Here is a 14,757-nt window from a genome sequence, read left to right as displayed (position 1 = left end):
ACACACACTGAAGCATACTCATGCTGAAGCAGGTGCACACACTGAAGTGCACACACACACTGAAGCACATACACAGCAAAGCACACGCACAGAGGTGCACACATGCACACACGCATCCAGCTCTCTTCCAGGCATGAGAACACTGCCTAGTTGGGGCCTGAAGGACCCTTCCCTTGCCCTTGTTTTTGCTCCCATGCCTCCATCCCAAATCCTCAACTCACCTTGTCCCCATGAGAGTATTTCTTCAACTTCACCAAAACCTGTGGAATCTAGGGGGTGAGGCAAAGGGAAAAACAGCAAGATCCTTTTCTTTTCTCTTTCATCTACCCCTGAAGACCTCCCCGCAACCCCCTCCTCCAAGAAGAGAGACAGGAACAGTCCTACCCTGGGAGTGAGAGCACACTTAGAGCTAAATGACAGCCAATAGGTACCTGGGTCCCTTATGCCCCCAGGCCTAGGCACAGGACACAAGGACCCTGCACCTCGGCTCACTCAACAGAAAAAAATGCCATAAGCAAAAGTAGATCCCCAGCTTCAAGGAGGACTGGGGCCCCTTTCCCTGGCTCCCCTCACTGCCCTGCACCAATCTGTCTGATGACCAAGCTAAACTGCACCTCTGTGGTAAGAAACAACAGAGTTTGCCAAATGGGCTAAATATAGCCCTGGCACTTTCAGAGAAAATGATCAATGGGAACTTGCACTGGGATACCTGGCAGGCTGGGCCCAGCGCCCGCAGGGAGAAACACAGGGCAGAGGTCCAGGGTGCTGCTGCTCTTCCTGAGAAACATTCCTAGACTGGCTCTGTCCCGCCCACGTCCCCGGTACCTTGAGGAAAGTGAAAGCTGTCCACTTGAGCTCCTCTGTACCCTCGGGAGACTCAATGAGCCCCACAAAGCAAGCTTTCCAGATCTCCAGGACAAAAAGTGGGGTGGGGATATGCTGTGGGAAGAGCCAAGGGTGAGGCCTAAGAGGGTGCCCGTACCTTGTCATCCTTCTATGGACACCCAAGGATTTGGCTAGGTCAGAGACTGCATGGCAGAGTCACTGCCCAGCTCTGTGCTGAGAACCAGAGGCGTAAGGTCCAATGACATAAGTGTACACGCCTGGCACCCACTATCCGTCACAGAACAGGAGAAACCCACTTCTCCCAGGAAGAACCAGAAGAATCCTCCCTCCTGCCCCCAAAAGGCTGGCCTGCTTTGGGGAAGGGAGAGCCACTCAGCCACTCCCACCTGCATACGCTTCACCATCGTCAGCTGCTCCACCAGGGACTGCGTCTCGCCTGTCAGGTTCATGGTGCCCTCGAGCAGGATCACGGCGTGGACGGTGGGGAAGCCGGTCTTGTGCATCTGCTCCGCATGCACAGACAGCATCGTGGGGATGCTGAGGGGTCACAAACAGAGGGGACAGCATTTAAGGGGGCCAAAGGTGAAGGTGGAGGGGATGGCACCAGGTGCCACATCTTCCCACCCCAGGGCGTGTCCTCCCTCTCCCTCCATCACCATCCGCCAGGGAGCCACTACCTCCTAATGAGGGTGCCGCACTGCTCAGCCTGGCTCCGGAGCTGGGGGTTGCTGAGATTGGCCAGGATCTCTCCAAGTTTCAAGAGAGAATGCTCAATGGCAGTCCAGGAGGCTGGCAGAGGGAAGGAAGTGCAGAAACGTGATGGGAAACAGGGGAGAGGGAGCGCCTGGCCCCAGACTCTGATTTTGGCACCGCCTCTGTCATTCAAAACCACACAGGAAGGCTTCCCCTCAGAAAAACAGGGAGGCAGGGGCCTGAGAGCAGCATGCACTGTTTCCAGAAGAGGGGTGGGCACCTAGAGCTGGAAACCCTAGAGACCATTCCCAAAGGCCTGACTGCCAGGGGACACAGCCAGCTGACTTCACAAGGATTGGCATCACACAGGCTCGGGAGAGAGAGGCAGAGGGAGGTTAGAGTCCAGTAGCTGCAACAGGGAGCATGGCCACAAATCACTCGAGGAGTGGGCAGATTCCAAATCCAGCCTTGGAGAGGCTGTCACTCTCCCCTGGGGGCGCGGGGTCCCTGAATGGCCTCCCCATTCTCAACCACTCCCTCATCTAGGCGGCAGGCTTGCTGCCCTCCCCTGCCGAAGGCCTCTCTCACACGCCCTCTCTCAAACTCCCACCATGCTCCAAGCCCCTCTGTTCAAGCCCCAGTTCCTTTAGCAATTCACCCAACTGGTCTATCTCACTGTTCTCTCCTTCCTAATGCCCATACTCATGGTCTAAGCCATATCAGTTAGCACTGAATTATAAGTTACTTATCCTAGTTATAATTCCAGAGGGTCAAATGATGGATAATGGCACCAACTAGCCCATTAACCTCCATGGAGCACAGAAGGGGAAAAAATAGACAACACCTGAGAGCCATTAAAAGTCAGTATTCATCCGATTTTCAGCCGGTAAACATTTACCAAGGGTCAAGGTAGGTAAGAAGCTGTCAATGCAGTCCATTTTTATATAATGATTGTCTTTTTGGACTTTTCACAGGCAGTAAAACATACTTGGGGAAGAAATAAATACACTAGTCCTAAAACAAGCTCTCCAACCAGGTCCTAAAGACTCGGGGGTAACCCATTCTACCCTCGACAACAAGAGATCTGTAGGAGGTCCCAAGCCACGTGAGCTTCAAGGAGCAAGACTATGGCCTAGGACCCCATTGCTGGAAATACTGGCATCTTCCCTCCCACCAGGTGCTCTGTCTGTTCTCAGGCTCTGGAGAGCACCCACACTTAACATCTGAACTTGAGGCAAGAGGCTTATGGTCCAACAGGCCCAACAGCAGACAGGCACTGTGTTCAAAGGGGCATTTTAGGTAACATTCAAATACAAGAGGCATTTGCTTCCAGATGATGAGTAACATGGAGACAAACACGATAACGGACGGTGTGCTTGTCTTGTCCTCTAGTTTTTTCCGCATCTGTGACATACTAGTCTTGCTCCCCACTAGCGGCTATGCTTGATGAGGGCAGGGACCCTGCCACATGCTCCTTTGATAGCCCCCCCCACCCCCCGCCCCCAGCACCTAGCACAGTGCTGGGCGTAAAACAATGCTCAGTAAATACCTGTTGGTTGATTGGCTCGGGTGCCACCCTGCCCAAGTCCCTGGGATGTGTGCAATGCTTATGGGGAGAAAAAAAAGGAAGTGGGATGGTTTCAGATCCTCCTGGAAAGAAGTGGGATGGCATCCTGCCTCTCCCTTCTCAATTAAAGGACCGGCTATGGGAGCAGCGGCAGGTGGGGCTCAGGGGAATCAGGGGACATACAGGCCTCCTCTAGTTTGGCGATGTGCAGCAGGGCCCGGTTCTTGGTGCTGCTGAGGGTTTTCTCCAGGCGCTGAAGGCACATGGCAAGCTGCTTCTCCCCAGCTGCTGGAGTGCCCGCCTCCAGCCCCTCCCGGAGCCGCTCTGCAGAGGCTGCAGTGCAGCGCAGCAGCCAGTGGAGGGCGCTGAGAAGGGCTCGGCACAGTCCGATGCACTCCTCAGCTTTGCCGTGACAGCTACCGGGAAGGATGCAAAATCAGGGCTCCGTTCTTCCAATGGCTGAAATCCAACCCACACCAATGTTCCCCAGAGTCCCTACTAGGAACTAGGGCTGAGAAGCTAACAAAGTCCTGGGGAAGACGCTTAGCCCCTTTGGCTTCTACTGGACAAGATTTCAAATGAGCTTCTCCAGACAGAGGAAGATCTGTCCTAAGGGAGCAAGAAAAGGAGGGGATGGGTGAGTGTGGATGGGCAGTTGGGGTGAAAAAACGTAAGAACCCAGAGCTGGTCTTGGTCTGTGTGCTAGGAGCTTCACCTCTGCACTAAGACAAGGCTGGAACATTGCGAGCCCCCTTACCCCTGCTCTTACCTGAGACGGTCACAAAACATGTCCATGATATCCAGCAAAGCCTGGACACACAGGTCCCGGGAAAAGTCATCAAACTGTGGAAAGAACAGTGGAGATGCTACGGAACGCCCCCATCCACCCCCCAGGGCTCACACAAGGCAGAGAGTGCGTTCAGGATTCCTCCTCTCTCCTCCAACTTTGGGTTCCAGATTCAGCATCCTCAACACTGGACATTGGCTCCCAAGCACCAGCCCCTACTTGCCAGGACACCCCCTCCCACGGAAGGCCAGCAATGCCAGCCACAGGCATCATGTGCTGCCTGCCCAGCCTCATGGGTCACAGGATCAGGGCCGCCCACCAGGAGGTGGGGCCTTGTCCGTCACCTTCCACCTAGCTCCGGCGTGTCTATAGTCATACCTTACTGATGGCTGTGAGGACAGAAGAGTATGACACCATCTGGAGGGAAGGAAGAAAGATAATACTTAGACCACTCATCTCCCACAGCTGAGAGGAACAAACACTGCTGCTTCAAGTTGCTGCAGCTCTCCTGAACCTCAACCCCTTCAAGAGGCCCTCCTCAACCCAGGGAAGGAGAGGCAGTGTCACTGTGTACCGCCCTGTTCCTGCTTCCGTCAGACTCACTGCAAATGGTATCAGCATAAGCCCATCAAGAAGATGATTTTGGGGGATACTCAAAGGCTCCATGTTTCATGTTCACATGCTACTCATTGTCTTCAATAAGCATGGGTTAACTGACAGCTGGCTGGCAGAAGCATGGGCAAGAGTGAAGTCATGTCACTGTATTCCTATAGCTTCCGGCAAGAACAGGGGCTTCATCTGGGTAAGAACTAGAGACAAACATTTCCTGCACTGAGTAGGTAGTACCTGCACCTTAAAACAAGGAGTGGCTGGGCGTGGTGGCTCACACCTGTAATCCCAGCACTTTGGGAAGCTGAAGAGGGCGGATTACCTGAGGTCAGGAGTTCAAGACCAGCCTGGCCAACATGGTGAAACCCCATCTCTACTAAATATACAAAAATTCATCAGGCATAGTGGCACATGCCTGTAATCCCAGCTATTCAAGAGGCTGAGTCAGGAGAATTGCTTGAGGCTGGGAGATGGAGGTTGCAGTGAGCCGAGATCATGCCACTGCACTCCAGCATGACTGACAGCGAAACTGTGACTCAAAAAAAAAAAAAAAGAAAAGAAAAGAAGGGAAACAGGGAGTAAATTTTAAACTCTTACTTGTTCTTCAGCTTACTTGTTCTTCAGGACTTACACTCTAGGACCCATCCAGGACACCTTCCCTGATCAACCCCAACCTCCCCACTAAAGCTGAACCCCTTCCTCTGTGCTCCAGGTAATCACCTTAGGCTCATCATTACACAGCAGGTGCCTGCAGTCGCCACTAAATTAGGAGCTCCTTGAAGACAAGGACATTTTTACTCAGTGACCACCACAAGTGATGTTTGTAGAATGAATAAATAAAAACACACCTTTAGCTCAGCATGACTCAAAGTAGCTTCCACAGCTGCCCTATACATTAGAGAAGTCACTAGCCCCATGTGGCTGTTTAAATGTAAATTAATTAAAGTTAAATAAAATTTAAAATGCATTTCCTCAGTCACACTAGCCACATTTCAAGTGCTCCATGGCCACAGGTGGCCAGTGGCTTCTGTACTGGACAGTGTAGATAAAGAACATTTCTATCACTGTACAAAGTCCATGCTGTTCCAGAAGTTCTCAGGCTGTTAAGAAATGTCACATACATACCCTGGGCTTGTGTGTGACATAAATTTGAGAAACACTAGATTAAACACACACAGAGAACTTTACCACAGAACGTCTTGAACCATGACATACTCATATACAATGAGAATCTCTAAGTAGACTGATGATAAAACAAAGCAATATCCTTCAAACCTACTGGACCAAGGAATCTCACGTGCCCAGTATTTCCAAAATACATTTTGGGAAACACCACCTGAACAGTAAGTTTCCAGAAAACAGAGATGGTATTGAATTTATAACTGTTTCTCTAGCAACTAGCTCGGGAACTGGTATACAATAGGTCCTCAGGAAGTTTTTATTGCTTTGAATTAGATGAATTCTACTAACTAGATGCCTTCTGGAAAAATCTTACCTTAAAATAAATTTCTGTTAGCAAAACCTATTCATCGTCATCATAAGACTGGAGATCTAGTTCAAAAGAAATAATTTGTCCTGACTGAAATTAAACCCTACAGAAAATCTTTTGTCATATTAAAAAAATTACAGCATGCTGATAAAATATAAATAATACCACAAAAAAAATAGTTACAGTTGTATACTCAAAATCAGTGGCAAAATATACCAAAATACAAAAGCAGGATACAATGACAGAAACTATCAGGACAATCACCACCTAGGCTGTCTCTGCTGGAGGAATACAAACCTCCAGGCACGGTGGCTCACGCCTGTAATCCCAGAGGATCACTAGGTCAAGAGATCAAGACCATCTTGGCCAACATGGTGAAACCCTATCTCTGCTAAAAATACAAAAATTAGCTGGGTATGGTGGTGTGTGCCTGTAGTCCCAGCTACTCGGGAGGCTGAGGCAGGAGAATCGCCTAAACCCGGAAGGCAGTGGTTGCAGTGAGCTACTGCACTCCAGCCTGGCAACAGAGCGAGACTCAGTCTCAAAAAAAAAAGAAAAGACAAAAGCTGTCTGCTCAATCACCTGAGTACAGCAAACTTTCCACCTATGTGTGATTTCCCTGTCACCAGAATACACTGCTCTTTTCAGGCGTCTTTCACTAGTACTCCTGGGTGAACAGAAGCAAAACACAGAAGGCTTAAATACAATCAGCGTTCAGAACCACCACACTGTGAGGCCAGAACTAGTGTCTGACATCTATCAGAAAGCTGGGAGCCTGCCTGCGCAGGATGACCATAACGTTCCGGCGAGTGTTTTGTTTATTTATAACTGATGTCCCCATAGCGAGTGCTTGGCAAAGAACTGAGCCTTGCTGGATACCAACCTGCAGGGGGAGCCGGATGTCCCCACTAAACACTGACCCTCATATGCCAGGAGAGAAACCCCCAATCCTGTATGTTCTGAGGGATGCCATTCGTCAAAATGAATTTCTGGTCTTCAAAGTCTGAATTCTGTTCAGCAGAATTTTGTTAACTGTATCAATAATCCACTGCTACTCCAGAGACCCGAAAATGCTTTCTACATGATGAACTGTTTTACACAGCAGGATCTGGCCTATTCCTGTCTTAATCATTCTATCACTGGTAGAAGCTCTGAACCACCACAGGCCCCCAGGGCAGGAGAGACCCTCTGTGTGGCCACCATGCTGGTGGCTAGCCGCCCCCCGACCCTGCGGCTGCTCTCAAATCCTCTCTACTCTTCCGAATATTCAACACCCCTACTACTCCTAAGTGCCCTCTACTCACATAACACTGGGCCAAAGAGCCTCTTGACTCTGAAGGAAGAATAAATTACTAATTTTGCACAGCACTTGACAGGTCACAAAGGTCTTTCATATATGCTTGCTTCTCTCTGTTACTTCAGCCTCTTTCTTTTTTTTTCTTTTTTCATTTTTTTTCATTTCTCTCTGCATCTTTCTCTTTCTTGCCTTTCCCATCAGTGTTTACACAACTCAAGACTCTTCCATTGGTTTGTTTGTTTTTTGAGACAGGGTCTCAATCTGTCACCCAGGCTATGACAGAGCAATGGTGCTCCAGGGTTCAAGCAATCCTCCCACCTCAGCCTCCTGAGTAGCTGAGACTACAGGTGCACACAACCATGCCTAATTTTTTCTTTCTTTCTTTCTTTGAGACTGGGTCTCGCTCTGTAGTATCTAGCCTATAATTCCAGCACTTTGGGAGGCGAAAGCAGGAGGATCACAAGGTCAGAAGTTTGAGACCAGCCTGACCAACATGGTGAAACCCCATCTCTACTAAAAATACAAAAATTAGACGGGCGTGGTGGTGTGCACCTGTAATCCCAGCTACTCAGGAGGCTGAGGCAGGACAATCAGTTGAACCCGGGAGGCGGAGGTTGCAGTAAGTCAAGATGGCACCACTGCACTCCAGCCAGGGTAACAGAGTGGTCTTTGTCTCGAAAAAATAAAAATAGGCCAGGCAAGATGGCTCATGCCTGTAATCCCAGCACTTTGGGAGGCCAAGGCGGGCAGATCATGAGGTCAAGAGATCAAGACGATCCTGGCTAACATGGTGAAACCCCGTCTCTACTAAAAATACAAAAATCGACGAGGTGTGTTGGTGCGTGCCTGTAATTCCAGCTACTTGGGAGACAAAGGCAGGAGAATCGCTTGAATCCAGTGTAGGGGTGTGGGTTGGGGGAGGTTGCAGGGAGCTGAGCTGGGGCCACTGCTCTCCAGCCTCGGCAACAGAACAAGACTCCATCTCAAAAAAAAAAAAAAAAAGTACACATGGAACATCATGCAGCAGTAGGTTAGGGCTGAGCTCCATGGCTCATGCCTACAATCCCAACACTTTGTGAGGCCAGGGTAGGCAGATTAAGCTCAGGAGTTCAAGATGAACCTGGACAATGTGGAGAAACCTTGTCTCTACAAAAAATGCAAAAATTGGTTGAGTATGGTGGTGCGCACCTGTAGTTCAAGCTACCTGGGGCGCTGAGGTGGAAGGATCACTCGAGCCAAGGAGGTCAAAGCTGCAGGGAGCCACTATTGTGCCAGGGCACTCCAGCCTGGGCAACAAAGCAAGGAATCCTGACTCTTAAAAAACTTTTAATTAAAAAAAAAAAAAAACCGGCCGGGCGCGGTGGCTCAAGCCTGTAATCCCAGCACTTTGGGAGGGCGAGGCGGGTGGATCACGAGGTCAAGAGATCGAGACCATCCTGGTCAACATGGTGAAACCCCGTCTCTACTAAAAATACAAAACATTAGCTGGGCATGGTGGCGTGTGCCTGTAATCCCAGCTACTCAGGAGGTTGAGGCAGGAGAATTGCCTGAACCCAGGAGGCGGAGGTTGCGGTGAGCCAAGATCGCGCCATTGCACTCCAGCCTGGGTAACGAGAGCGAAACTCCGTCCCAAAAAAAAAAAAAAAAAAAAAAACCTTATGTGTCAACTGAGACATACTATTCAACAATTAAAAAAAAAAAAAAAAAGAACTAGGCCGGGCATGGGTGGTTCATATCTGTAATCCCAGCAATTTGGGAGGCCAAGGAAGGAGGATCACTTGAGCCCAGGAGTTTGAGACCACCCTGGGCATCAACGTGAGACCCCATCTCTACAAAAATGTAAAAATTACCAGCCTGGGCAACGTAGGGAGATTGCATCTTTACAAAAAATTTAAAAATTAGCCAGGCATGGTGGTGCATGCCTGTAGTCCCAACTCCTTGGGAGCCTGAGGCAGCAGGATCACTTGGGCACAGCAGGACAAGGTTACAGTAAGCTGTGATCATGCCACTGTACACTCCAGCCTGGGTGACAGAGTGAGACCCTGTTTCAAACTAAAGTAAATAAATAAAAAGCATGAACTACTAACATACGCAACATAAATAATAAATATCAAAAACATTTATGTTAAACAAAAGACAGTATACTACATCTGACTACATTTCTACAAAATCCAAATAAAGGCAATTGTGGGAGAGGGGAATGGAATAGAAAGTGGTAAAAGGGAACTTTCTGGGAGAACAGAAATATTCTGTATCTTATTTTGGATGCTGGTGACATGGGTATATACAATTGCTAAAACTCACTGAATTGATTTTAAGATCTTTGTATGTTATTCTATGTTAATTAAAATATGCATTTTTTTTGTTTTTGTTTTTGTTTTTGTTTTTTTGTTTTTTTGAGACGGAGTTTCGCTCTTGTTACCCAGGCTGGAGTGCAATGGCGCGATCTCGGCTCACCGCAACCTCCGCCTCCTGGGTTCAGGCAATTCTCCTGCCTCAGCCTCCTGAGTAGCTGGGATTACAGGCACGCGCCACCATGCCCAGTTGATTTTTTGTATTTTTAGTAGAGACGGGGTTTCACATGTTGACCAGGATGGTCTCGATCTCTTGACCTCGTGATCCACCCGCCTCGGCCTCCCAAAGTGCTGGGATTACAGGCGTGAGCCACCGCGCCCGGCAAAATATGCATATTTTTAAGGAAGTCCTGTCATGTGACTTCTCCACTTAAAACCCTTTAAATGATTACTTGTTACCCTAAAATAAAGTCTAAATTCTCTTAGCATCATTCACAGGTCTGTTACAACCTTATCGTTCTCTCTCTAAACCACCCTCCTCCTTAAAGTGCCAGTCTATCAATTCTAAAGGTGCAGTCCAGGAACTCTTCAGGGTCCCCAAGACTTCTCAGGGGGTCTAGAAAGTCAAACTATTTTTAAAATACACTAAAATATTGTTTACCTTCTTGGTCTAATTCTCCCACAATTGCACAGTGGAGTGTCCTGGAGGCTCCATGACATGTGATGGTATTACACAATTAAATGTGTCGACAATTGAAATATCTATATAGCCGGGCGCGGTGGCTCAAGCCTGTAATCCCAGCACTTTGGAAGGCCGAGGCGGGTGGATCACGAGGTCAAGATATCGAGACCATCCTGGCCAACATGGTGAAACCCCGTCTCTACTAAAAATACAAAAAATTAGCTGGGCATGGTGGTGCATGCCTGTAATCCCAGCTACTCAGGAGGCTGAGGCAGGAGAATTGCCTGAACCCAGGAGGCGGAGGTTGCGGTGAGCCGAGATCGCGCCATTGCACTCCAGCCTGGGTAACAAGCGTGAAACTCTGTCTCAAAAAAAAAAAAGAAATATCTATATAACTTAGTCATGGAATTTTCCAAATTACCAATTTATGATGTGACAAAAATCATACAAAGATAAAAGATCTACTCAAGGTGCAATAAAGAGACTAGTGAATTTCATCTCATTTTATTTTTTTATTGAGACAGAGTCTTGCTCTGTCTCCCAGGATGGAGTACAGTGGCATGAACTCGGCTCACTGCAACCTCTACCTCCCAGGTTCAAGAGATTCTCCTGCCTCAGCCTCCCGAGTAGATGGGATTACAGGTGCACACTACCATGCCCGGCTAATTTTTTGTATTTTCAGTAGAGACAGGATTTCACCATGTTGGCCAGGCTGGTCTCAAACTCCTGACCTCAGGTGATCCACCCGCCTCGGCTTCCCAAAGTGCTGGGATTACAGGCGGGAGCCACCATCTCACACCTGAGACCAATGAATTTCAATGTAATAGTATAAAAAGTTCACTGATAAGCCTTCAAATTACCTGTAGAATTTTAGGTATAGTATCAAAGAAAAATATCAGTTACCTGAAAAGCTTATTAAAATACTCCTCCTGGCCGGACACGGTGACTCACACCTGTAATGCCAGCACTTTGGGAGGTCAAGGCAGGTAGATCATGGGGTCAGGAGTTCAAGACCAGCCTGAACAACATGGTGAAACCCCGTCTCTACTAAAAATACAAAAATTAGCCAGGCATGATGGCAGGCGCCTGTAGTCCCAGCTACTTGGGAGGCTGAGGCAGGAGAATCACTTGAACCTGGGAGGCAGAGGCTGTAGTGAGCTGAGATCATGCCACTGTACTCCAGCCTGGGGGACACAGCCAGCGAGACTCCATCTCAAAAACAAACAAACAAAAAACTCCTTTTTCAAACTAAACATCTGATATCTGAGGCCAGATTTTCTTCATATGCTTCAAACAAAACGCCTATCGTGACAATTGAATGTGAGATGTGAGAAAAGCAGATATTAGAATTCGGCTCTTTTCTTCCTTTTTTTTGAGACAGAGTCTCGCTCTGTCGCCCAGTCTGGAATGCAGTGGCATTATCTCGGTTCACTGCAGCCTCCGCCTCCCAAGTTCAAGCAATTCTCCTGCCTCAGCCTCCTGAGTAGATGGGATTACAGGTGCCCACCAGCACGCCTGGTTCACTTTTGTTTTGTTTTGTTTTGTTTTTTGAGATGGAGTCTAGCCCTGTCACCCAAGCTGGAGTGTAGTGGCGTGATTTTGGCTCACTGCAACCTCCGCATCCCACGTTCAAGCAATTCTCCTTCCTCAGTCTCCCAAGTAGCTGGGATTACAGACGCACACTACCACACCCAGCTAATTTTTTTTTTTTTTTTTCTGCCTGCGTTTCAGAGGATAGGCTAATTTTTTGTATTTTTAGTAGAGATGGGATTTCACCATGTTGGTCAGGCTGGTCTCGAACTACTTACCTCAGGTGATCCACCCACCTCAGCCTCCCAAAGTGCTGGGATTACAGGCAGGAGCCACCACGTTCGACCTGAGACCAGTAAATTTTAATGTAATAATCTAAAAAGTTTACTTATAAGGCTTCAAATTACCTGTTGAATTTTAGTGTAGTATCAAAGAAAAATATCAGTTATCTGAAAATCTTATTAAAATACTATTCTATTTTCAAACTAAACATCTGATATCTGAGGCCAGATTTTCTTCATAAGCTTCAAACAAAATGCCTATCATGACAATGGAATGCAAAAGCAGATTTGAAAATTCAGCTTCCCTTTTTTTTTTTTTTTTTTTTGGGGGGTGGAGTCTCACTCTGTCAGGCAGGAGTGCAGTGGAGTGATTTCAGCTCACTGCAAACTCCATCTCCAGGATTCAAGCAATTCTCATGCCTCAGCCTCCTGAGTAGTACCTGCCAACACACCAAGCTATTTTTTTTTTTTTTTTGAGATGGAGTCTAGCTCTGTCACCCAACCTGGGGTGCAGTGGTACAATCTCAGCTCACTGCAACCTCCACCTCCCGGATTCAAGCGATTCTCCTGCTTCAGCCTCCCAAGTAGCTGGGATTACAGGTGCCTGCCACACACCCAGCTAATTTTTGTATTTTTAGTAGAGATGGGTTTCACCATGTTGGCTGGTCTTGAACTACTAACCTCAAGTGATCCACCCACCTTGGCCTCCCAAAGTGCTGGCATTCGGGATTACAGGCATGAGCCACCATACCCAGCTGATATACATATTTTTAATATTTGGAGAGATTTATTCTGAGCCAAATATGAGTGACTATGGCCCTTCAGGAGGTCCAGAAAACATGTGCCCGAGGTGTTTAGGGTGCAGCTTGATTTTATACATTTTAGGGAGGCATGAGATCAAATGCAATCAAATACTTTTAAGAAAAATCTCAAAATGTTTAAGAATGTAAAGATGTCCTGAGACTGGGTGCAGTGACTCACACTCATAATTCCAGCACTTTAGGAGGACAAGGTGGGAGGATTACTTGAGGCCAGAAGTTCAAGACCAGTCTGGGCAACATAGCGAGACCCCTGTCTCTACATAAAATATAAAAAAATAAAAAGGTAAAAAAAGAAAAGAGAAAGGGGTCCTGAGAGCAAACTCCTTTTCTCTAACCATACCAAATTATTTTCAGTTCCTGAACGACAGTATGTCGTTATGTGATTCTTGCCCTCCAGCCAGTATACATTCTTTTCTCTGCTTTGCACACACAATCTCCTCAATATGCCTGGCTAACTCCTACTCAATATTCAGGTCTTGGTTTAAACATCACATCCTCTACAAAGCCTTCCTTGACTGTTCAGACTGGACCTGGGTGCCTTTCCTGGGTATTATCATAGCAAGGACAGTCCCCAACTTAAAAATGGTTCACCTTATAAATTTTCAACTTTATGATGGTGTAAAAAGAGATATGCATGGGCACAGTAGCTCATGCCTATAATCCTAGCAATTTGGGAGGCTGAAACGGGTAGATCACTTAAGGTCAGAAGTTTGAGACCAAACTGGTCAACATGGTGAAACCCCATCTCTATTAAAAATACAAAAAATTAGCTGGGCGTGGTGGCATGTGCCTGTAATCCTAGCTACTCAGGAGGCTGAGGCAGGAGAATTGCTTGAACCCGGGGGGCAGAGGTTCCAATGAGCTGAAATCACGCCACTGCACTCCAGCCTGACCCACAGAGGAAGACTCCGTCCAAAAAAAAAAAAAAAGAGAGAGAGATACCCATTCAGTCTGGGCATGGTGGCTCATGCCTGTAATCCCAACACTTTGGGAGGCCGAGATGGGTGGATCACCTGAGGTCAGGAGTTCAAGACCAGGCCTGGCCAACCTGGTAAAACCCTGTCTCTACTAAAAATACAAAAATTAGCTGGGTGTGGTGGTGTGCACTTGTGTTCCCAGCTACTCAAGAGACTGAAGCAGGAGAATCACTTGAGCCCAGAAGGTGGAGGTTGCAGTGAGAAGAGATCACACCACCACACTCCAGCCTGGGTCACAGTGTAAGACCTTGTCTCAAAAAAGATATGAGATATCCATTCAGTAGAAATTGTACTTCGGCTGGGTGCAGTGGCTCCCGCCTGTAATCCCAGCACTTTGAGAGGCCAAGGCAGGTGGATCATGAGGTCAGGAGTTCAAGACAAGCCTAGCCAACATGGTGAAACCCCATCTCTACTAAAAATACAAAAATTAGCCGGGTGCAGTGACGGGCACCTGTTCCCAGGTACTCGGGAGGCTGAGGCAGGAGAATTGCTTGAACCCAGGAGGCAGAGGTTGCAGTGAGCCAAGATGACAGCACTGCATTCTAACCTGGGCGACAGAGCAAGACTCTGTCTCAAAAAAAAAAAAAAAAAAAGGCCGGGCGCGGTGGCTCAAGCCTGTAATCCCAGCACTTTGGGAGGCCGAGGCGGGTAGATCACGAGGTCAAGAGATGGAGACCATCCTGGTCAACACGGTGAAACCCCATCTCTACTAAAAATATAAAAAATTAGCTGGGCATGGTGGCGTGTGCCTGTAATCCCTGCTACTCAGGAGGCTGAGGCAGGAGAATTGCCTGAACCCAGGAGGCGGAGGTTGCGGTGAGCCGAGATCGCGCCATTGCACTCCAGCCTGGGTAAAATGAGTGAAACTCCGTCTCAAAAAAAAA

At 47.9% G+C, this 14,757-nt stretch overlaps 1 protein-coding gene across 18 annotated transcripts in view; it reads right to left on the bottom strand.

Moving 5' to 3' along the window:
* The window catches only part of MED24 (mediator complex subunit 24), a 38,501-nt gene that overhangs the window by 13,714 nt on the left and 10,030 nt on the right, over positions 1-14,757 (bottom strand). For 12 of the 18 annotated variants that reach the window (XR_004269538.1, XR_004269537.1, XM_032279781.1 and 9 more), the window contains exons 4-11: positions 4,272-4,310; positions 3,876-3,949; positions 3,290-3,522; positions 3,089-3,145; positions 1,524-1,635; positions 1,233-1,383; positions 826-939; positions 222-269 (exon numbers count right to left, since the gene is read on the bottom strand). Coding sequence is in view for 16 of the 18 variants with exons in the window: in XM_032279781.1 (XP_032135672.1) it covers positions 222-269; positions 826-939; positions 1,233-1,383; positions 1,524-1,635; positions 3,089-3,145; positions 3,290-3,522; positions 3,876-3,949; positions 4,272-4,310 (828 nt within the window). In the remaining 2 variants the exon portion in view is untranslated. The remainder of the gene's footprint in view (positions 1-221; positions 270-825; positions 940-1,232; positions 1,384-1,523; positions 1,636-3,088; positions 3,146-3,289; positions 3,523-3,875; positions 3,950-4,271; positions 4,311-14,757) is intronic. The other 6 variants (XM_032279785.1, XM_032279783.1, XM_032279782.1 and 3 more) reach the window with 2 other exon arrangements.

This window comes from Sapajus apella, unplaced genomic scaffold (genome assembly GCF_009761245.1).
Source record: "Sapajus apella isolate SASKATOON/1434 unplaced genomic scaffold, GSC_monkey_1.0 scaffold12, whole genome shotgun sequence".
NCBI lineage: Eukaryota > Metazoa > Chordata > Mammalia > Primates > Cebidae > Sapajus > Sapajus apella.
The sequence above is the reverse complement of the archived record's forward strand: the minus strand, read 5'-3'. Positions and strand labels throughout refer to the sequence as shown.